The 17,771-nt window shown below is 39.0% G+C and overlaps 1 protein-coding gene across 3 annotated transcripts in view; it reads right to left on the bottom strand.

Moving 5' to 3' along the window:
• Positions 1–17,771, bottom strand: part of ZRANB3 (zinc finger RANBP2-type containing 3) — a 117,691-nt gene that overhangs the window by 38,651 nt on the left and 61,269 nt on the right. For all 3 annotated transcript variants that reach the window (XM_030579986.1, XM_030579985.1, XM_030579987.1), the window contains 5 exons: positions 14,015–14,186; positions 11,278–11,406; positions 4,194–4,313; positions 3,423–3,542; positions 2,703–2,882 (listed from right to left, as the gene is read on the bottom strand). In XM_030579986.1, the coding sequence (XP_030435846.1) occupies positions 2,703–2,882; positions 3,423–3,542; positions 4,194–4,313; positions 11,278–11,406; positions 14,015–14,186 (721 nt within the window). The remainder of the gene's footprint in view (positions 1–2,702; positions 2,883–3,422; positions 3,543–4,193; positions 4,314–11,277; positions 11,407–14,014; positions 14,187–17,771) is intronic.

The raw sequence follows: 17,771 nt of genomic DNA, 5'->3' as shown, positions 1-17,771 counted from the left end.
GCAGACAGAGGGATTTAATCATTTGACACTTTGGAGTAAATTTAGTTGCCCAAGTTTACTAAGTGTTACTTCCCTTTCAAACATAACTCAGCAACTTTAAAAGTGCAGAACACAATTTAGTAATTCAAAGTAAAAAATGTTTTAAACAACTGACTGAAGATCTATAAGGCTACCATCTGATACTCCTTCAAATCCTCTATCAAGACGGCCAAGATGATGCCAAGATCAAATCTATTGCTATATGATGACTTGGCAGTGGGACAGTTGGGGGAAGTCAATATTTATCAATTAATGTTACTACAAAACTTAAAAACATATGTCCCTTTCACAAAGCCTTTATATGCTTGTGATGCCTCTCGGGATAGCTAGGGTTGAGAGAGGCACCTTGCTAATACCTACCCTTAGTGTGAGGAAGCCTGCAAGGGGGTCAGCTCTCTGACTCTCCCAGCCACAGGAAACAGCTAGTGCTTTTTACAATCTGCCTTACCCATTCCAAAAGTCACAGGGCACTGGGCAATAGAATAAAAACAAATACAAGATAATAAAGAAGAGATGGGAGCAAATTCCATAGCCTAGCAATGATTGAAGTAAAAGCACCGTTAACTGCTGACTTCAGATGCTGTGGTGGAATCCTTAAGTGGCAGGTGTTGTCTGAATAGTGAGACCCGTCTGTACAATGCTCAGGGAGCAGGTCTTGAATGTAGCCAAGGCAATATTCATGTTGGGATTTTCAAAGAAGCCTAAGGGAATTAGGCACACAACTCTCATTGAATTGTAATGAGATTCAGGTACCTGGCTTCCTTAGACGCCTTTGTAAATCCCAATGTAAAACTTTAAAAGCCACATGTCTTTCTAGGTATGACATATTGGAAAGCAATTGTAGACATATGAACAACACATATTAGTTACCAAAACAACACATAGATCAGTCATATCAAAAGCTACTGAAAGGTCTAGCATGATCAAAATAATCAGCTGATTCTGATCTAAAGCTCGCAGAAAATCAATCATGAATCTGAGATGAGCAGCCTCTGCTTCAAAAGAAGGCCAAACACAGAGTGAAACTAATCAAGGATGCTGGGTATCCAAATATGCCTGGAATTGAACAGCCATCACCTTCTCAGTCATTCTTTCGAAAAAGACTGAGCAGTTACTGACAAGCATGTCAGCAACAAGAGATGGTTTCTTGGGTTGGTGTTGGGGAAATTAACTTGTGGGTTTAAGAATGTTCAGCAGCCTTTCTGACAAAAAAAAAGACAAAATAGTGCACATCAGCTCGTACATGTCCATATGTCATACCAGAACTTCTCTGAAGCTATCATCTTGTACTCTAGAGTCCCAGGTGGGGGTGGTTTTTTTAAGTAAATCTCTAGTTGTTATGGTTGCAAAGAAAAACACAGAAATGTGAAAAGAGTAAATGAAGCTTAGCTGAGCCTGTAAATAGCTTGAAACAATAGACCAGATAGGTGTGAAGTGCCCTCATTTACCTAAGTGAGGGGTTAATTCAGATGCCCACTGACAATAATTTAAATGTCAACATTGTGAATTATTCTATTCCTCCTGTAAAATAAGAGAGTGACTGCCACAGAACTGCACAATTTACTGTGAACTGCACTTGATTTTGATGCCACAAGTAAGTGGTGTTTGAGAGATATCACCACTGATTTTCCCCGGACCCGACCCAGTCAAGAGGGAGTCAAGTCCAAGAGCCAAGCAGAGCCCATCATCATATTTAAATCCCACTAAGTGGGAGCCAGTATTTGGACAATCTATTGTGAGTAGCATCTCATTTTGGTGAGTCATATAAGTGGAGTTTATTTTGTGGGCACAGCTAGTGCTTATCAATAGTGACACTATAGCTAATCCATTTACCCTGAATAAAGGCCAGAACAACACTGACATCACAAAAAAAATACAAATCAAACACAACCAATAGATAACAATAATATTCCCTTAAGGGGCTAAATTTTTCATGTAATGCATTAGAATTTTGGTGTACAATCTTTCTTAATGCAAATGTCTATCTTGCAGACAAAGACTACCAACCAATGCAGTCCTAGCCATTTTAGTATTTTCCCTTAATTAAGTCAGGTTTAGAGAGCAGTGGTTACTTGCAGCATCCTTCCTACATCTCTTCTTTCCAGTCCTTTGGAATCTGTCATATGTAAGGAATTTTTAAGCTATCACAATTAGCTGTTAACTCTCTTTCCAAATTTTGATGTGAATATTTCTAAAATTATCATCTTTCCAAATTTCAATTTCTGTAGTTTTCTAATAGAAGTTTCAGTTAATATTTTCCAGGATGAAGAACAGTTGTCTCAAAAACAATTTCATCCAAGCCATCCCAATTTCACAATTGATGGTGGAAAGACAGAAATAAATGTTTTATGATGTTTATCTTGTCTACTACTACATCAGCCTGCTGAATCCTTCAGTGATCTTTTCTTCCCCATTTGCATCTTAAAAAACAAAACAGGTTTATCTTTGCCTCTTAGGAAAAGACAGCAGAGATGAGGAAAGTTAGTTTTGAATACGAATTGTCATTCTGGTCCCCTGCAATTGTACATATATTCGTTGGTTTAATATTCTGAGATTAGGACAATGCCCCTCTACAGAATCCTCAAAAGCAAACATCCTTGAACACTGTGGATTCCAGACACACAAACACTTTGTTGATTACTTAGTTTTATTTCAATATATACCTTGCGATTCAACATTGCCCACATAAGAGGATCCAAAGTTCCTTTTGCAATAAGGTAGTGGATATTTACAGAACTACACTGTCCAATTCGATGTGCTCGGTCTTCTGCTTGCTTCATGTGTCCAGGGTCCCAGTATAATTCAGCAAACACGATGTGAGTGGCAGCAGTAAAAGTTAAACCCTAAACAAAATTAGTAAAAGCAGTGTTGATTTACTGATTATTCAAATGCTAGACAGAGAAGATGTGACTCTTCGAACATACAAGTAAATTTCAGTGAATGACTGAACATCAGAAGGGAACTACTACAATAATCTGAGGGCTAGCTCATGCTCCAATACATCTGTTAGCTTTTAAGGTGCCACAGGACTCTTTGCTGCTTTTACTACAAATAATGTAAACTATTTTTACAATGGCAGTAAGATACTGAAGAGACAAGGTGGATGAGGTAATATCTTTTATTAGACCAACTTCTGTTGCTGAGAGAGAGAGAGAGAGAGAGAGAGAGAAGCTTTTGAGCTTACACAGAGCTCTTCTTCAGATACTGGGTGACCTGGACAGCAGATGGTTCATAGATATATGTTGGGTTTTTTTCTAAGGTGAGTCAAGGCATTTTACTTCTTGTTGCAAGCAAAACAGGATTGTTAATTTTATGATTGCGCCATTGAACAGTTATACTTCAAATTGCATTGTCCAATATCTACTTTTTTTTTTTAACCTTACCTGACCAGCAGCTTGAATGCTCAGGATGGCCACACGAGTATCAGGATCCTTCTGAAACTGATGGACAAGATGGATTCTTTCTACTGAAGGAACACTTCCATCTATCCGAATGTAACGTGCCTACAACATACCAGGATATTGACAAATTTATATAATGATTCCCATAATTTACATAAAAGGAATATTTTTTTGGACACTATTAAAAAACTGGGAAACAGAATAGCTTTGTTCTACTCCTAACTGAGGACTATATGCAAATCACTTAATACCTCTGTGTTTCAGTCTTTTCTATCTGTAAAATAGGGATAATCATCTTATCTACCACATGGGAGTTCAATGAGGTTTAATTCATTTATTAATATTTGTAAAGCAACGTGGAATCTTAATATGGAAAGTGTTACAGAAGAAAAGCATATTATTTCACTGTGAGGATTATTTATTAATATTCTCTTTAATTCCAATCACCATTTTGTGAGCTATTATAGTACACTATTTTAGCAATGACCTAAAGGACTTACTCTACAATAGTATAATGGTAAGGGATCTGGCATTTACTGTTCCAGATACAAGTGTCTACATTATTTCCCAAAACTATTCTACAACCACGATCTTTTCAGTACTGACTGTGGCCCTGATCCCACAAACACTCACATGAATAACTGTGAATTGAAGGAGCTATGCAAGTGCCTCAGTGTTTGCAGGATTGGAGCCTAATAATATAATCTTTCGAAGGGGTCATTTTTAAACTCTGTGAAAAGCATTTAAAATTACCTTGTTTTCTATGGCTGCCTCTGTACAAGCTTGGAGCATGCTTAAGTGGTGAGCAAAAACCAGAAACTTAAGTTTGTCATTCTCAAGCATCATTTTGATATAGTCCTTTACCGCTCCTGCCTAGAATACAAGAAATGGTGCAATTTTATTAGTTCTATAGACTATACAAAAAATTCAAATAGTGATGGTTTCTGCTTTAATAGCTTTTGTGATGTAGACTTTATTAGGAGGACAGAAAATTAACTATTTTTTAAATTGTATGAGTCATGTTCTAACAGAGAAAAGCGTTTCCAGATACTGTCTTCATGGTTTGATAGTTTCATGATACTTGTTAAGGATTAAAATGCAATTTTTAAACTCCCTTTAGCTAAAACAATGACAGCTCAGATTGATTATTTAATATGCTGACAATCTAATGAATATAAATTGATTTCTGTCCTAGAGATATTTAAAGGGACACCAACAAAAACAATGCATTAAAAAAATCTGCACCTGTGTCCCTAACACCGTTGATTAAAACTGAAAGAATAATCTAATTTACTTTTTTCTATTTCTACTCATGTTAGGCTTGCAAAATATTTTAAAAACTTAGCAAACTAGAGTAATTTAAAAATTATTAATATGATACTGGTATTGATATAGTATCAGTGGAAGATTATTCCTATTAAGTATTTGATACAGAAGGCTATACTCTTTGACCTTAATATCATTAATATAATGATTAATTTATTACCTAAATAAGTGGCTCTTTTAGTAAGGAATGAAACTATTGGAGAAATGTTCCAAAGTTTTGTCTATCACACTTGTGCAAAGCATTGGTTAGTTATGAATTATTTGTATTACAGTAATAAAGAGAAGACACAGCCAAGCTGGGGTTCCACTGTGCTGAGCACTATACAGGCATATATTAAGACACTTTCTGTCCCAAAAATTTTACAATCTTAGTTTACGACAACATGCAGCTCGTAAAACAAATGGCAGGAGAGAGGGAAGGTTAAGAAGGGAATTTGGGGAAACAGTAATACAAGCATGTTATGGACACACAAGACTAGCCGTATATTGCAGCTGTAGTAGACAGTTTATTTTGGTTCCTAAGAAGGGATTTGAAGGAGTGTGCAGTAGTGGCTTTGCAGATTGTTTGGAGGGAATGAATTTGATGCAGTTAAGAACAGGGTGTCAGTGGAGGGACTCAAAGGGCCAGGAAGATAATTTTGAGGGAGGTAAACTTGCAGTAGTAAAAATGCAAATCTCAATTCTCACTGAACTCTGCAGCCTGCAGATTCACACACTAAACCATTTGAAATTAGGCAACAATAAAGTCACCTGTGAACAGACGAAAGAGTGGCTCAAGTAACTGGTGATTTGATTAGCAATAGTCATTTCCAGATTGCTGATTTGGAAATCAGCAAATTATTTACATCTTAAGACCTAAGGAAACAGATGTAGCTTTATATAAAAATGTTATAATTGGGCTTGTGTTGAGATTTCAGATGAGTCTCCCCGACCCTAATGTGTTTAAAGAAAGTAAATGGATTTATTTTAAAAAGCAATTTTGAAAGCTTCTTTCAATTATTTGGTCCAAATGTTTTTGCTGTTAACTGCTATAAACAATACTTAATTACGATTTTTTTCGGATTTTCAACAACAGAAAATACAGATGAGTAAATATAATTTTTATAAATATTCAATGTGATGCAAAAGCATAAGTTTTAAAATATTTTGCAACTGGATCTCAAGTTTCTCTAAAGATAAAATAAAGAGCACTCAGGTAAGCTTCAGCTATGTTGCCATAGCAAATAGACTAAGTCACAGAACTTTTAATATAGTTTCTTTTGGCCTAAGTAGCATATCTATTATGATTTACCTTTTCGAAGTATTTACAGCAGTAAACGCTACATTGTTTTTTAAGAGCTTCACATATAAGGTTAACTTACAATTATTGTAATACTTCTTTGAATTCTCTTTCCACACTTGGCAAAGGTAACTACATGCTGCTTTTGACAGTATTTTAACAAGTCTGAAGATACCCTCACTGTAGTTCTACTAAGAACTTTTCCCACAAAAGGAATTTGATTTTTAACAGGGCCTACCAGTATGCAAATTAACCTAAAAAACATTTCTTTTGTGCCACGTATCTCTTGCTTTTTGATTTTTTAAAAAACCAAGAGAGAGAGCAAGAGAAAGGAAAGTGAAATACAGTAAATAACCTTACATTGGCACAGTAGGAAGGCAAATTATTTTCCCCTGGCTAATTTGTTTTGTGTCTCAGTTGAAACAGCTTAACCAGTGTCGAGTTCCTCCTCTTTATTTGCTTTGACAGGCAGGATGACTATCAACCACCGTGCAGGGTTTCCCCACTATATCTGCCTCATCAAATTAGATTTCTTTTTATCTAAAAAATAAAATCTGTTACTTCATTCTAGCTCCCAACCAAAGAAGGTGAGTTTGGCGGCAAAATCTGCATTATTCTTACATTCATAAAAAGCACGTTAGCCAGAAGGTGATTAGGTAAGTGCTTGTCTACACTACCATGTGGGGTCGATCTAAGATATGCAACTTCAGCTATGTGAATAGCATAGCTGAAGTAGACGTATTTAGATCTACTTACCATGGTGTCTTCACTGTGGTAAGTCCACAGCTGATGCTCTCCTGTCAACTCCGCTTGCGCTTCTCGTTCTGGTGGAGTACCGGAGTTGACGGGAGAGTGCTCAGCAGTTGATTTAGCGTGTCTATACTAGATGCGATAGATTGAGCCCCGCTGGATTGATTGCTGCCTGCCGATCTGGCGGGTAGTGTAGACAAGCCCTTTGATGTGAGGGAAGTTTGTTTTTGGAAAGGGAAGAAAAGAAAGCCTTGTCTTGCTATAGCTTTAACAGTATGCAAATAACAACCTAGGGGTAAGATGATTAGTTAGCTATTGAATAAAGCTTGGAACTTTGTTACAACCTTCACCAGATTAGTGTACAAGGATTCACCCACAGGATCTCACCTGTTCTTGGCTTCTGGGTCTGAGCAGAATCTAAGCACTGTCTTGGGCTTTGAACCTCTGGGCACACTCTCTGACGATACATCCTCTAACTAGCACCCAACCCAGTGTGAAAGTAGAATGAATTATATTATAAAAATAAGAATGGATTAAAGAAATGTTGTATGTACCTTTAAGCAGAAATAAGAAATGTTGAAACATGGGTGCCAGGAAAAGAAACATCGGCATAAACAATGGTGCTAATGGCGAAACATTAACAGAAGATCGGTAATAGTTAGTAAGGAAATAAGCTATGCATGCCTAACCCAGGTACACTTATCAGATTCTGCTTCCTTTGTTATCTTGTTAAGTTCTCGCCCTTTTGTCTGTATAAATAAGATAGTTTGTGTCTTGCATGGTGCTCACATTATTAGCAGAGTGCTGTGCTAATAAAACAGAGTGGTCTGACAAACTGAGAGTCCTGAGTCTAACTTTGACACCAGAGAGAAAACTTCACCCACCCAACTGTCCAGACCTTGCAACTTGTGCCAGCTCTCCCAAGCAGCTCTTGAACATTCACAAAGTTTCACTGAAGCTGTTGATCCTCTGACTTACTGTTACCCCCATTGGGGACTATGTGACATTGAATGCAAGAGTCATAAAGATGGTGCAAAGGAATTTCTAAAATTATCACCCTTTACTCATAGAGAACACACAAAAGCTATACAGCTCTATGGAAAAATAGTAAAAACCTGCATGCAAACCCCTCTCTCAGTTTCCTCACCACTCAGAGTCTGTTTGGCTTTGGTCAGTCCTTTCAGGGTTCCAAGACCCTCCTTTGCTTCTGCCACAGCCTTGCCTTCTGGGCCTGGTCTCCTCTCTCTCTAAAATGGCCTGTAAGGAAGTCCTCCTTTTATAAAGGTTCCCACTTAAGGTGACTTTCCTCAGTGTCTTCAAGCCCCTCATTAGATAATCCATTGCTTGGATACAAGTCCCCCTGAAAAAAAAGTTACCTACCATCCAGTAATCATGGCTGTTCAAGACATTTAGTCACAGCTATCCCACTGTTGGTGTCCACCTTGTCAGGGACTTGGACAATCTCATGTGCATGATTTTTTTTATTTTTTAATAGTAGTGTGCACTAGAGCTATGCATGAGCCCTGTGCCTTCTTGTACTTTCATACAAGGACATTAGGGGCAGGGCAGCCAAGACCCACCTTCTTTTCCCTTGCAATCTGAAACCCAAAAAGGACAGGTCATGGGATCACATTAACTACATCTCGAAGAACGACAATTAAAGGGTAAGTAACTGTTCTTTCTTGCGTATGTGTCAGCGTGAATATCATTGCAGGTGACTGGCAAGCAGTCAGGATGGCGGGAATGAGGAGTTTCAGCTATGTCCGTCGAACAGTGATGAATTTGGCATCAGCTCTGGCAGATGAGTCCAATGCATAAGTCTTGACAAAGGTCAGCGAGGCACTCCACGTTGCTGTTTTGCAGATATTGGAAACTGGTACATTTCTGAACCAGGCAGAGGATGTTGCTTGAGCTCTGATGGAGTGGGCCTTGATGTTTATTGGGATTATTACATCAGCTAACACAACGAGATACATTTGTAATCCATTCCAGTATCTTCTGTGAGAAGAGGGCTTGAACTTCAGAACACCTGCCCATGACTATAAATGATGGGGCAACAGTCTGAACAATTTGGTCCTATCAGTGTTATAAAGCAACAGTCTTGGATATATCTGGTGTGTTTAATTTATTTTTTTGTGTGCCAATTATAGCATCAGGAAGAAAATAGGCAGGCTGACTGACTGGTTTAGATGGGTAAAGCCTTAGCACCAACATGTCCCTATGGAATTTTGTATAGGGACTCGGGCTTGGCCATAATTGCCTAACACTTAGTCTCCAGGGTAAAGTGTTAGCCACTAGGAAGATCATCTTCAGATGAGGTGCAGGGAGTAGTCTGACAAAAGGTCCATCAGTGCCAGGACTAGACTGAGGTCCCAAGTAGAAGTAGGTTATCTGACCAGTGGGTAGGTGCATAACAGCCCTTTAAGAAACTGATACCATGAGAAAAGACTGAGCATGATGATACAGGTGGATGCTAAGCAGAGATTGCTATGAAATATACTTTAGCAGAGATGAACAAGAGGCTGTCCTTTATAAGTGCAATAGATAAGGATCTGTGATATTGAGGCCTGGATCTGGTCAAGACCACGATGGGCTGGCCATATAGGAACATAAGAAAGGCCCTACTGGGTCAGATCAAAGGTCCATCTAGCCCAGTATCCTGTCTTCCAACAGTGGCCAGTGCCAGGTGCCCCAGAGGGAATGAACAGAACAGGTAATCATTAAGTGATCCACCCCATCGCTCATTTCCAGCTTCTGGCAAACAGAGGGTAGGGACAACATTCCTGCCCATCCTGGCTAATAGCCATCGATGGACTTATCCTCCATGTATTTATCTAGTTCTTTTTTGAACCCTGTTATGGTCTTAGCTTTCAAAACATCCTCTGGCAAGGAGTTCCACTGGTTGACTGTGCGTTATGTGAAGAAATACTTGCTTTTATTTGTTTTAAACCTGCTGCCTATTAATTTTGTTTGGTGACCCCTAGTTCTTGTGTTATGAGAAGAAGTAAACAACACTTCCTTATCTACTTTCTTCACACCAGTCATGATTTCACAGACATCTATCATATCTCTCCTTAGCCATCTCTTTTCCAAGCTGAAAAGTCCCAGTCTTTTTACTCTCTCCTCATATGGAAGCTGTTCCATACCCCTAATCATTTCTGTTGCCCTTATCATGAACTTCTTCTGTTTAAATGGCTATATTCTTCTGGTGGATACTTTCCTGTTCTATGCCAGGATTTCTTGGACCTACAGGAAGCAGTCTTGGTCGATGGTATTCAATCAGCCAGCAGCCATGCTCGGAGGTCCAGTGACTTTGGGTTCAGATGGAGTATCTGGCCATGGTGTTGTGAGATCAGGTCCATGCACTCCAGGAGCTAGATGGACATGTAGTAGGTCTGTCAGCCAAAACTACCTCGGTCAGTACGGAGCTACAAGAAATATCATGGCTTTGTGTCCTTTGATTTTGGAAATCACCCTGGGGATTGGTGGAAAGGCATATAAGATGTCTTGGAGCCACTGAACAAGGAAGGTATCCAGTAACAACCTCAGATTCATACCCCTTTGGAATAAAAGTTCTTGCAGTTGGTGTTGATGATGATAGACAGGTCTGTCACCAGGGTCCCTCAAAGACTACTTGTGAGTGGTGACCAACTGTCTCCTCAGGAAGTCTACCAGGTTGTTGATGATATCCAGGAGGTGAAGAACCCTCCGGGTTATCCTATGCCAGTGGCACCACGTACAGAGCTTGATGATTTTCAGGCACAGTGATGATGAGTGTGTGCCTCCTTGCCCATTTATGTAGTGCATGGTGGAAAAGCTGTCCATCAAGATCTGTAGAGTTTTGAAGAACAATTAGGAAGGCCATGCGAGTTAGCCTGAGGGATCTGGGCTCCAGGAGAAATATAAATAGAAGAAAGGCATTATTTAAATTCTCAAAAGATGTTAGGACAAGGAGCCACAGCCTCCTGTAAACATAATATTGAGGGGGAAAAAACTTAGCAGTGAGAGCAAATTGGCAGTGAAACTGACTCCTAAGATTGACAATGCTTGCGCTTTGACCATTGTTGGCATCTAAGAAGACAGATAAGATATTCAATGCAGAACGTCAGACTGAAAGTTCAAGCAGTCTTGTCTCGCTAAACACCAGATAATACTGTTTAGAATTCTGAGACTGAAGAAGTCATGCTAAAGTCCTTTTGCAATTTATTACTCCACCAGATAGTTTTAGTTTGTGCTTATTATACCCACAACCATCAAAAACATTTCACACAATTAGCTATCCACCTCCAAAAAAATGTGGGACGTTATAGTGACTGAAGACCAAATGCCCAAATGTCCCAATTCTGTGAAGAAGCATGAAGAGTCCACTAGTTAAATGATTACACATCGGAAGCACACAATATAAAAATAGTAGAAAAAGAGATAATTAAAACATATGACTGAATACATATTTTAAATAAAACTATAAAAAGATTTCATTACCTTGGCAATGGCAGTTTGTTTATACATGCGTGTAATTAGACCCATGACTTGAACAAAGTGGCTTTCAGTGACATCTGAATTTGGAGCCCTCATTAATTTCTCCCACTCTTCAAAGCTGGTATTCAGCTCCTGAATGGGAGGGAAGAAAAATGTTTAGAGGTACAATATAAATGGCAGACCAATTACTGCTTCTGTGAATCATGTCCCATCTTCCTATCAAAAGGAAAGGTAAGGAAGGAAATTATATTCAAAGATGCCAGCTTTTTCATAGAAAAACATCAGTGCAGCAGCAGGTCAGTCACATGTTCCTACCAATAACAGAAACTTGTGACAAGCTATGTGTGAAAATAGAGCTCACTCCGTTAACATCATAAATCAAACAGTAAGCACTTTTTATTAAGAAGAAATACTGAACAAGCAAAAAGAATTCTAATTACATATGAAAGTGGAGCATCAGGAAAATATAATCATGTAACAAAGAATATTAATGGTAAGATTTAGTTTTAGTCAATCAGCCAAGATGATGTGACAAAACTTATTTAAATAAAAATGCAATGTAATCAGCTAGCAATCCTTCACAATATTTTCCTTTGTTACAAATAACTAAACAAAAACATTGATTCTACTTTATTTATCTAATGTCATTTATGCTGATTTTCATGTGCTGTTAAATACTTAACAGATATAACTATTTAGTACTCTGGTCACATCCTAACCTTGGGTTATACACTCTCCACAAAGTTAAAAGAAAATCCAGGTGATGGATCATACTGAAAATCCTTTCAAGGATTATACATTAAGGTTGGGGAAAGTTATTAGAAAGGATAGCAGAGATTATACTGACATCCCTAGTTGTATTTTTGAATCTGGATGTGTGCCTAGATGCTCAGGTAGCAGCTACACAGACAAGAGCACTTTAGTTTATTAACAGCAAGAAGAGTCTTTTTCTTTTGGATGCACATTTTGCTATAGTTTACTCATGCATATGTTAACTCGAGATTATTTTACTGCAACATGCTGTACTGTTTGAGAGTACTCAGAAACTGAAATTGAATGTGACTGTCCACTTATTAAGTGGTGCATCATCACGCAGAGAACACAGACAACAGAGCACTGGTTGTGCAAGAAGAGAATGTGGGGAAAGGTGCGTGCCAGGCATTTTCTGTTGAAGGATTGTCAGGTTTGGAATGCTGTCACCTCTCGGTCTGCAAGAACCCAGATTTGTTAGCTTTTGGGGAACACCACAACACTCACATTTATTGTTGGGAATTAGAGGAAGAGATTGGTTGTTGGGATGGATATGCTAGGTCTTTGGATGCGCTGCTATTAAGGAGACTTTTTTTTTTTGTTATAGTTATTGGTTGTCCCATAGATGTATTAAAGAACTTATTGGTTTAACTGTAATAAAGTTCCTGACAGATTAGAATGTACACTAAAAAAAGACAAAATACAAAATACTAAGCCCTGGGAAAGTTACTGAAGTTGATAATTTTAGATCAGAATATTTGATTATGTATAAAACGTGAGAGTTTGAAAAAGACTGCAACTCTTGCTGGTTAATATAAAAACACAAGTCACAAACTAACTGTGTATGAAATTTCTCTCAGTGAGCTACCCAATAAACACTGCAACTAAATGTATTACTGTACTTTAGTACTGTAGTCATTGCAAATATGCAGATTAAATTTCTTGTACTGAGTGGTTATTCAATTTTTGTAACATAATTTAATTTGGCAAAATATAGGAGAGAGAGTAAGTTAAAACAACCAATGTGTGCTAATAAGCGTAATTAGACAATTTTGTAAGGTAGTCTATATAAGACATTTCAAATTAATACAAATGAACCTTAACTGCAGTTACTTCAATATATTCTCTCATAGTGAAGCTTAACTTTCTTTTCTTTTTTTTTTTTTTTTATAACAAACATTTAGAGTTCAAGTATTCTTTTGGAATGCAGTACTTGTTACCTACCGGTACCAGATAGTGTTAATCCACTTAAAATGCAGCATTTATCATCTCTCTCTTTGAGGAAAGTATGAGTAAAAATCCCTGGCTCAGGGTCTTGATGCAAGTATTCCCAATAGGGAGAGAAGAGGCAGTCTTGTTCTCCGTTCTTCAGAGAGTGAAGATACAGCCTTGTAGTGTCCCCACCCTCCACACCAGACATTCTGAGGATGAAAAGGATGGGATCTTTTGTGCACCTCTAATATTAGTAAAATTCTGCTTATAAAGTGAAGTGTTTTTGTGGAAGGGAAACCCTTCGCTATGAGTTTTGGGTCCTGCACCATTTCAGGTAATGGAAACTCTGCCACTGACTTCAGTGGAACTGGATCAGGTCCTGTAAGAGAGAGGTGTGTATGCACATGTATTTTATTATATGATACCCATAATTTATTTAAAATCCTAACACATTCTAATGTAGTTACTGTATGTGGCAGAGTACATCGCAGTATATCATGTATGGCTCTTTTAGGGCAAGTTTCATAACTCGCTTGTGGCTTCACCACCCATTGGTAATGCAGCCACCTCATACTCATGTTGATAAAACCTATGCCCCATTATTTTATTTTTACGTGTATATATAACAAACATACACTATATATAAATTCATATTCCTTATGTACAAAAATATATTCCAAATAATTCAGATAAAAAAGGATAGTAAACACAGTTATTAGATATTACTGCTAGCAACAAGTTTGTTAGATATTTAAAAATATTGAATGAGTCATTTCACCTTAGCAGCAGCTTTTGGGAGATCAAATGGAATGCGTTGTCTAATTTTGGGAGGCAACTGGGTTAGAACTTCATTCTTCAAGCGTCTGATCATTACGTTACTTAACAACTGATGTAATTCATCTAAGTTTGAAGCCCCTCTGCAGTCCCATAGAGTTCTTTTACCAAAAAACCTGAGAATGAGAAGATGAGAGGGGTGATGAAACTTGTTCTGCTGACTTGAATCATTGATTTCTTTAGTACACATTGGATTTTATAACATGGGGCAAGATACTCATGTGTGCCAGAGCCATACTCAGTGTACTTGGGTGTGAGGTACAGGTGGCTCTCCATTTCATTTCTGCCTCTCCACAGTCCCAGAGGCTGGCAGGAACCAAAGTGGCCAAGAACAAGTTAGAGCAGTCCAGGGACAGCTTTAATTTGCACCAGCAGATAAGGGGACCCAAGGAGCCTCTCCAACAGCCAGGAATATATTAAACTCTGGCCCTGCCCCTGGCTAGAGCGCCAGACTGACCAGCCACCGAGCAGCATGTCTAGGCTAGTGCATCTCAGCTTTGTGCGTTACAGGCATCAAGTGGGGTGAAGTTTTCTGGCACCACTGGAGGTGAGGGTGTCACAGAGTGTGGGGGAGTCAGGGCCCCACATCCGCCACTTCCTGCGATTCACTGCGAATCTCAGCCAGACAGTAAAACAGAAGGTTTATTAAACAACAGGAACACAGTTTAAAACAGAGCTTGTAGGTACAGAAAACAGGACCTCAGGTTCTGGGCCTCCTCCGTCTCCCCAGCCAGCTCCAAATTGAAACCCCCTCCAGCAATCTCACACAGCCACACACCCTGGCATCTCCTCCAGCCTTTGTTTAGTTTCCCTGGACAGAAGGTGTCACCTGGCCCCAACCCCACTCCTGGGCTCAGGTTACATGCTGGCTGTCAATTATCATCCCTCAAGTGAACTCACACTCTTATATCCCACCATCATCTAGTATCAATGTAGACAGTAAACTAGTAAAACTCCCATGCAACACTACCAGGTTAATACTCCTGTCACAAACAGATGGTTAAGGGTTAATGTCTCTTTTACCTGTGAAGGGTTAAGAAGCTCAGTAAACTGGTTGACACCTGACCAGCGGACCAATAGGGGGACAAGATACTTTCAAATCTTGGTGGAGGGAAGTCTTTGTTTGTGCTTTTTGTTTGGTTCATTGTTTGCTCCCAGGACTGAGAGGGATGGGACATCACTTCAGGTTCTCCAAATCTTTCTGAATCAGTCTTTCATGTTTCAAGATCGTAAGTAGTAGCCAGGCAAGGCGGATTAGTCTTATGTTGGTTTTCTCAACATTTAAATGTGTCTTTTTGCTGGAAGGATTTTTACCTCTGTTTGCTGTAACTTTGAATCTAAGGCTGGCGGGGGGTGCGGGAGGAGTCCCTCTAGTCTATATGAATCTGAATACCCTGTAAAGCATTTTCCATCCCGATTTTACAGAGATAACTTTTACTTTTTTTCTCTCTTTAATTAAAAGCTTTCTTTTTAAGAACCTGATTGATTTTTCCTTGTTTTAAAATCCAAGGGACTGAGTCTGAACTCACCAGGGATTGGTGGGGGGAAAGGAGGAGGGATAGTTAAGTCCTCCTTGTTTTAAGATCCAAGGAATTTGGACCGGTGTGAAGCCTCTCAAGGCAACCCAGGGAGGGGAAAGTCTGGGGGGGAAAAGAAGGGGGATGGTTAATTTCTCCTTGTTTTAAGACCCAAGGGGTTTGGGTCTGGGTTCCCCAGGGAAGGTTTTGGGGGGAACAGAAAGTGTGCCAGACACTAAATTCTTGTTGGTGGCAGCATACCAGAATTAAGCTAGTAATTAAGCTTAAAAGTGTTCATGTAGGTCCCCACTTTTTGTACCCGAAAGTTCAAAGTGGGGGAAAAAACCTTGACAACTCCCTACTCCATCACAGGGGGAAGGGATTGTTTTTTAATTGTTTCACTGTTGTTGTTCAATTGCCTTATGCCCCCCATCCCCTTTCAGCCCATTGGTTTGTACCCATTCTCTTGCCTAATATTCTTTTGCATAAATGATCTCAGAACTCCTCTGTGTGCAATTGGGTTTTTGTGTCAGTGGCTTCCGGATCTGCATAAGCAAAAGGGTGGGTGGGGGTGTCTAAGACTGACCCAAAGAGAAATAGATGCTACCAGCACATGTGCCCAGTGCAGAGACGGGGAGGTGGTAGTTTGGTACAGTACTTTCCTGATTGCCAATGCAGCACAACCAATATAGAGTATGATCACTGTTTTGGCTCTGTTGCTATAAATGTCCTAAGAAATACTGAAGGCAGGTCAAAGATTAAGAAAATATTACTCTTGCTCCAAGAGTTTTAACAACCCACTTTCCTCCTTAAGTGTCTCTGTTCCCTGAGTGAATGATTAAATGTCACTCCAACTGCTAGGTAACCTTTGAGCCCCCAATGTTCCATCTGAACACTCCTTATGCATCACCTCTTTTGAACCCCTCTTAGTGCTATTTAACCAGCAGGGAAGATAGAAAGGAGTCTTCCACACTGCCCCCTCCCCTTCTGTTTTTTACTTTATTCTCACTCCTTTTCTATCATGCTGGCCAGAAGATGAGCAGGACAAGCAGCATAACAAATTCCATCAAGATTTCATCAACTCTGGAGAGCTGCACAAACACACACCTGCCCGGGATAGGAGTATATTGGAAACATTTGAAAGAATTTACAGTTCAGCAGCATTTTACTCCGCCATCTAGAATCAACTTAGGAAGGGACACAGGGACTCACTTCTGAGCTGGTGAAGTATGATCTTACTGTGAGGATGGTATATTTATGAGGAAGATGCTGGCTACACCACTGTCTGCACACTTCCTGTCCCTCTCCCCCATATGTATTTACTCAGTGCTATACATACAATTCCAAGAAGGCACTTTTTCTGTCATAGTCAGAGTCAAGGCGCTACCATTTTATTCATGTAAGTGAGAGAGGGGGAAAGTTAAGTCAAGAAACGGTAGGCAAAAAATTCAGACTCCCTTCAGACCTCTTACCTTCAGAAAGAGGTGACCATGAATACCCAAGTTGAAGAATATGCAGGGAAAGTACAGTATAAAAATATTAAAATCAAGCTTAAACATCACAGGAAGTTTTTATTTCAGGCCATAAAGACAAAATTACTTTTTTTGCGCACACCAGATTGTCACTCAGTTTGATGTTTTGCACATTTATGGTATTCCAAAAATAAAATCATTTTCCAGAATTGCACAGCTAACCACAATGTACATCCCACACACATTTGTGGTGTGAAAATTTCACATTCACATGGTCAAAACACCTTAGAAAAAACAAAGTTACTCTGTCTTGATATTAGACAAAGCTGTTTCATGGCATCTCAAGTCAAATGCTGAAAAAATACATAAGCCAGGGGGCAAAACAAAAAGTTGCTTTGGGAAAATGGAACCTTATAATATGAATTTTTATAAGAATGCCATCCAAGTGGAGGTCAAGTTATCTGGCAAAATGAATTTCGCTAAATAACAGAAATGTGTCTTTCCAAGTCTGAGCTTCCAGAAATGTGCATAAAGCTGAGAGCTAACATAACCACACCAGTGATAAAGATAACCATTAAGAATGACACAAAATGAATTTGTGGTATGTCAAGGTTTTATAAATTAAGTTCTGCAAAAAAACAATTATTTAACCACAGTTTCTTAGCAAATCTGTTTCTGACCAACTCTTCTTTCTTTTCTACTTTTAGAATAC

This window comes from Gopherus evgoodei, chromosome 11 (genome assembly GCF_007399415.2).
Source record: "Gopherus evgoodei ecotype Sinaloan lineage chromosome 11, rGopEvg1_v1.p, whole genome shotgun sequence".
NCBI lineage: Eukaryota > Metazoa > Chordata > Testudines > Testudinidae > Gopherus > Gopherus evgoodei.
This window is presented reverse-complemented; position numbering and strand designations above follow the sequence as displayed.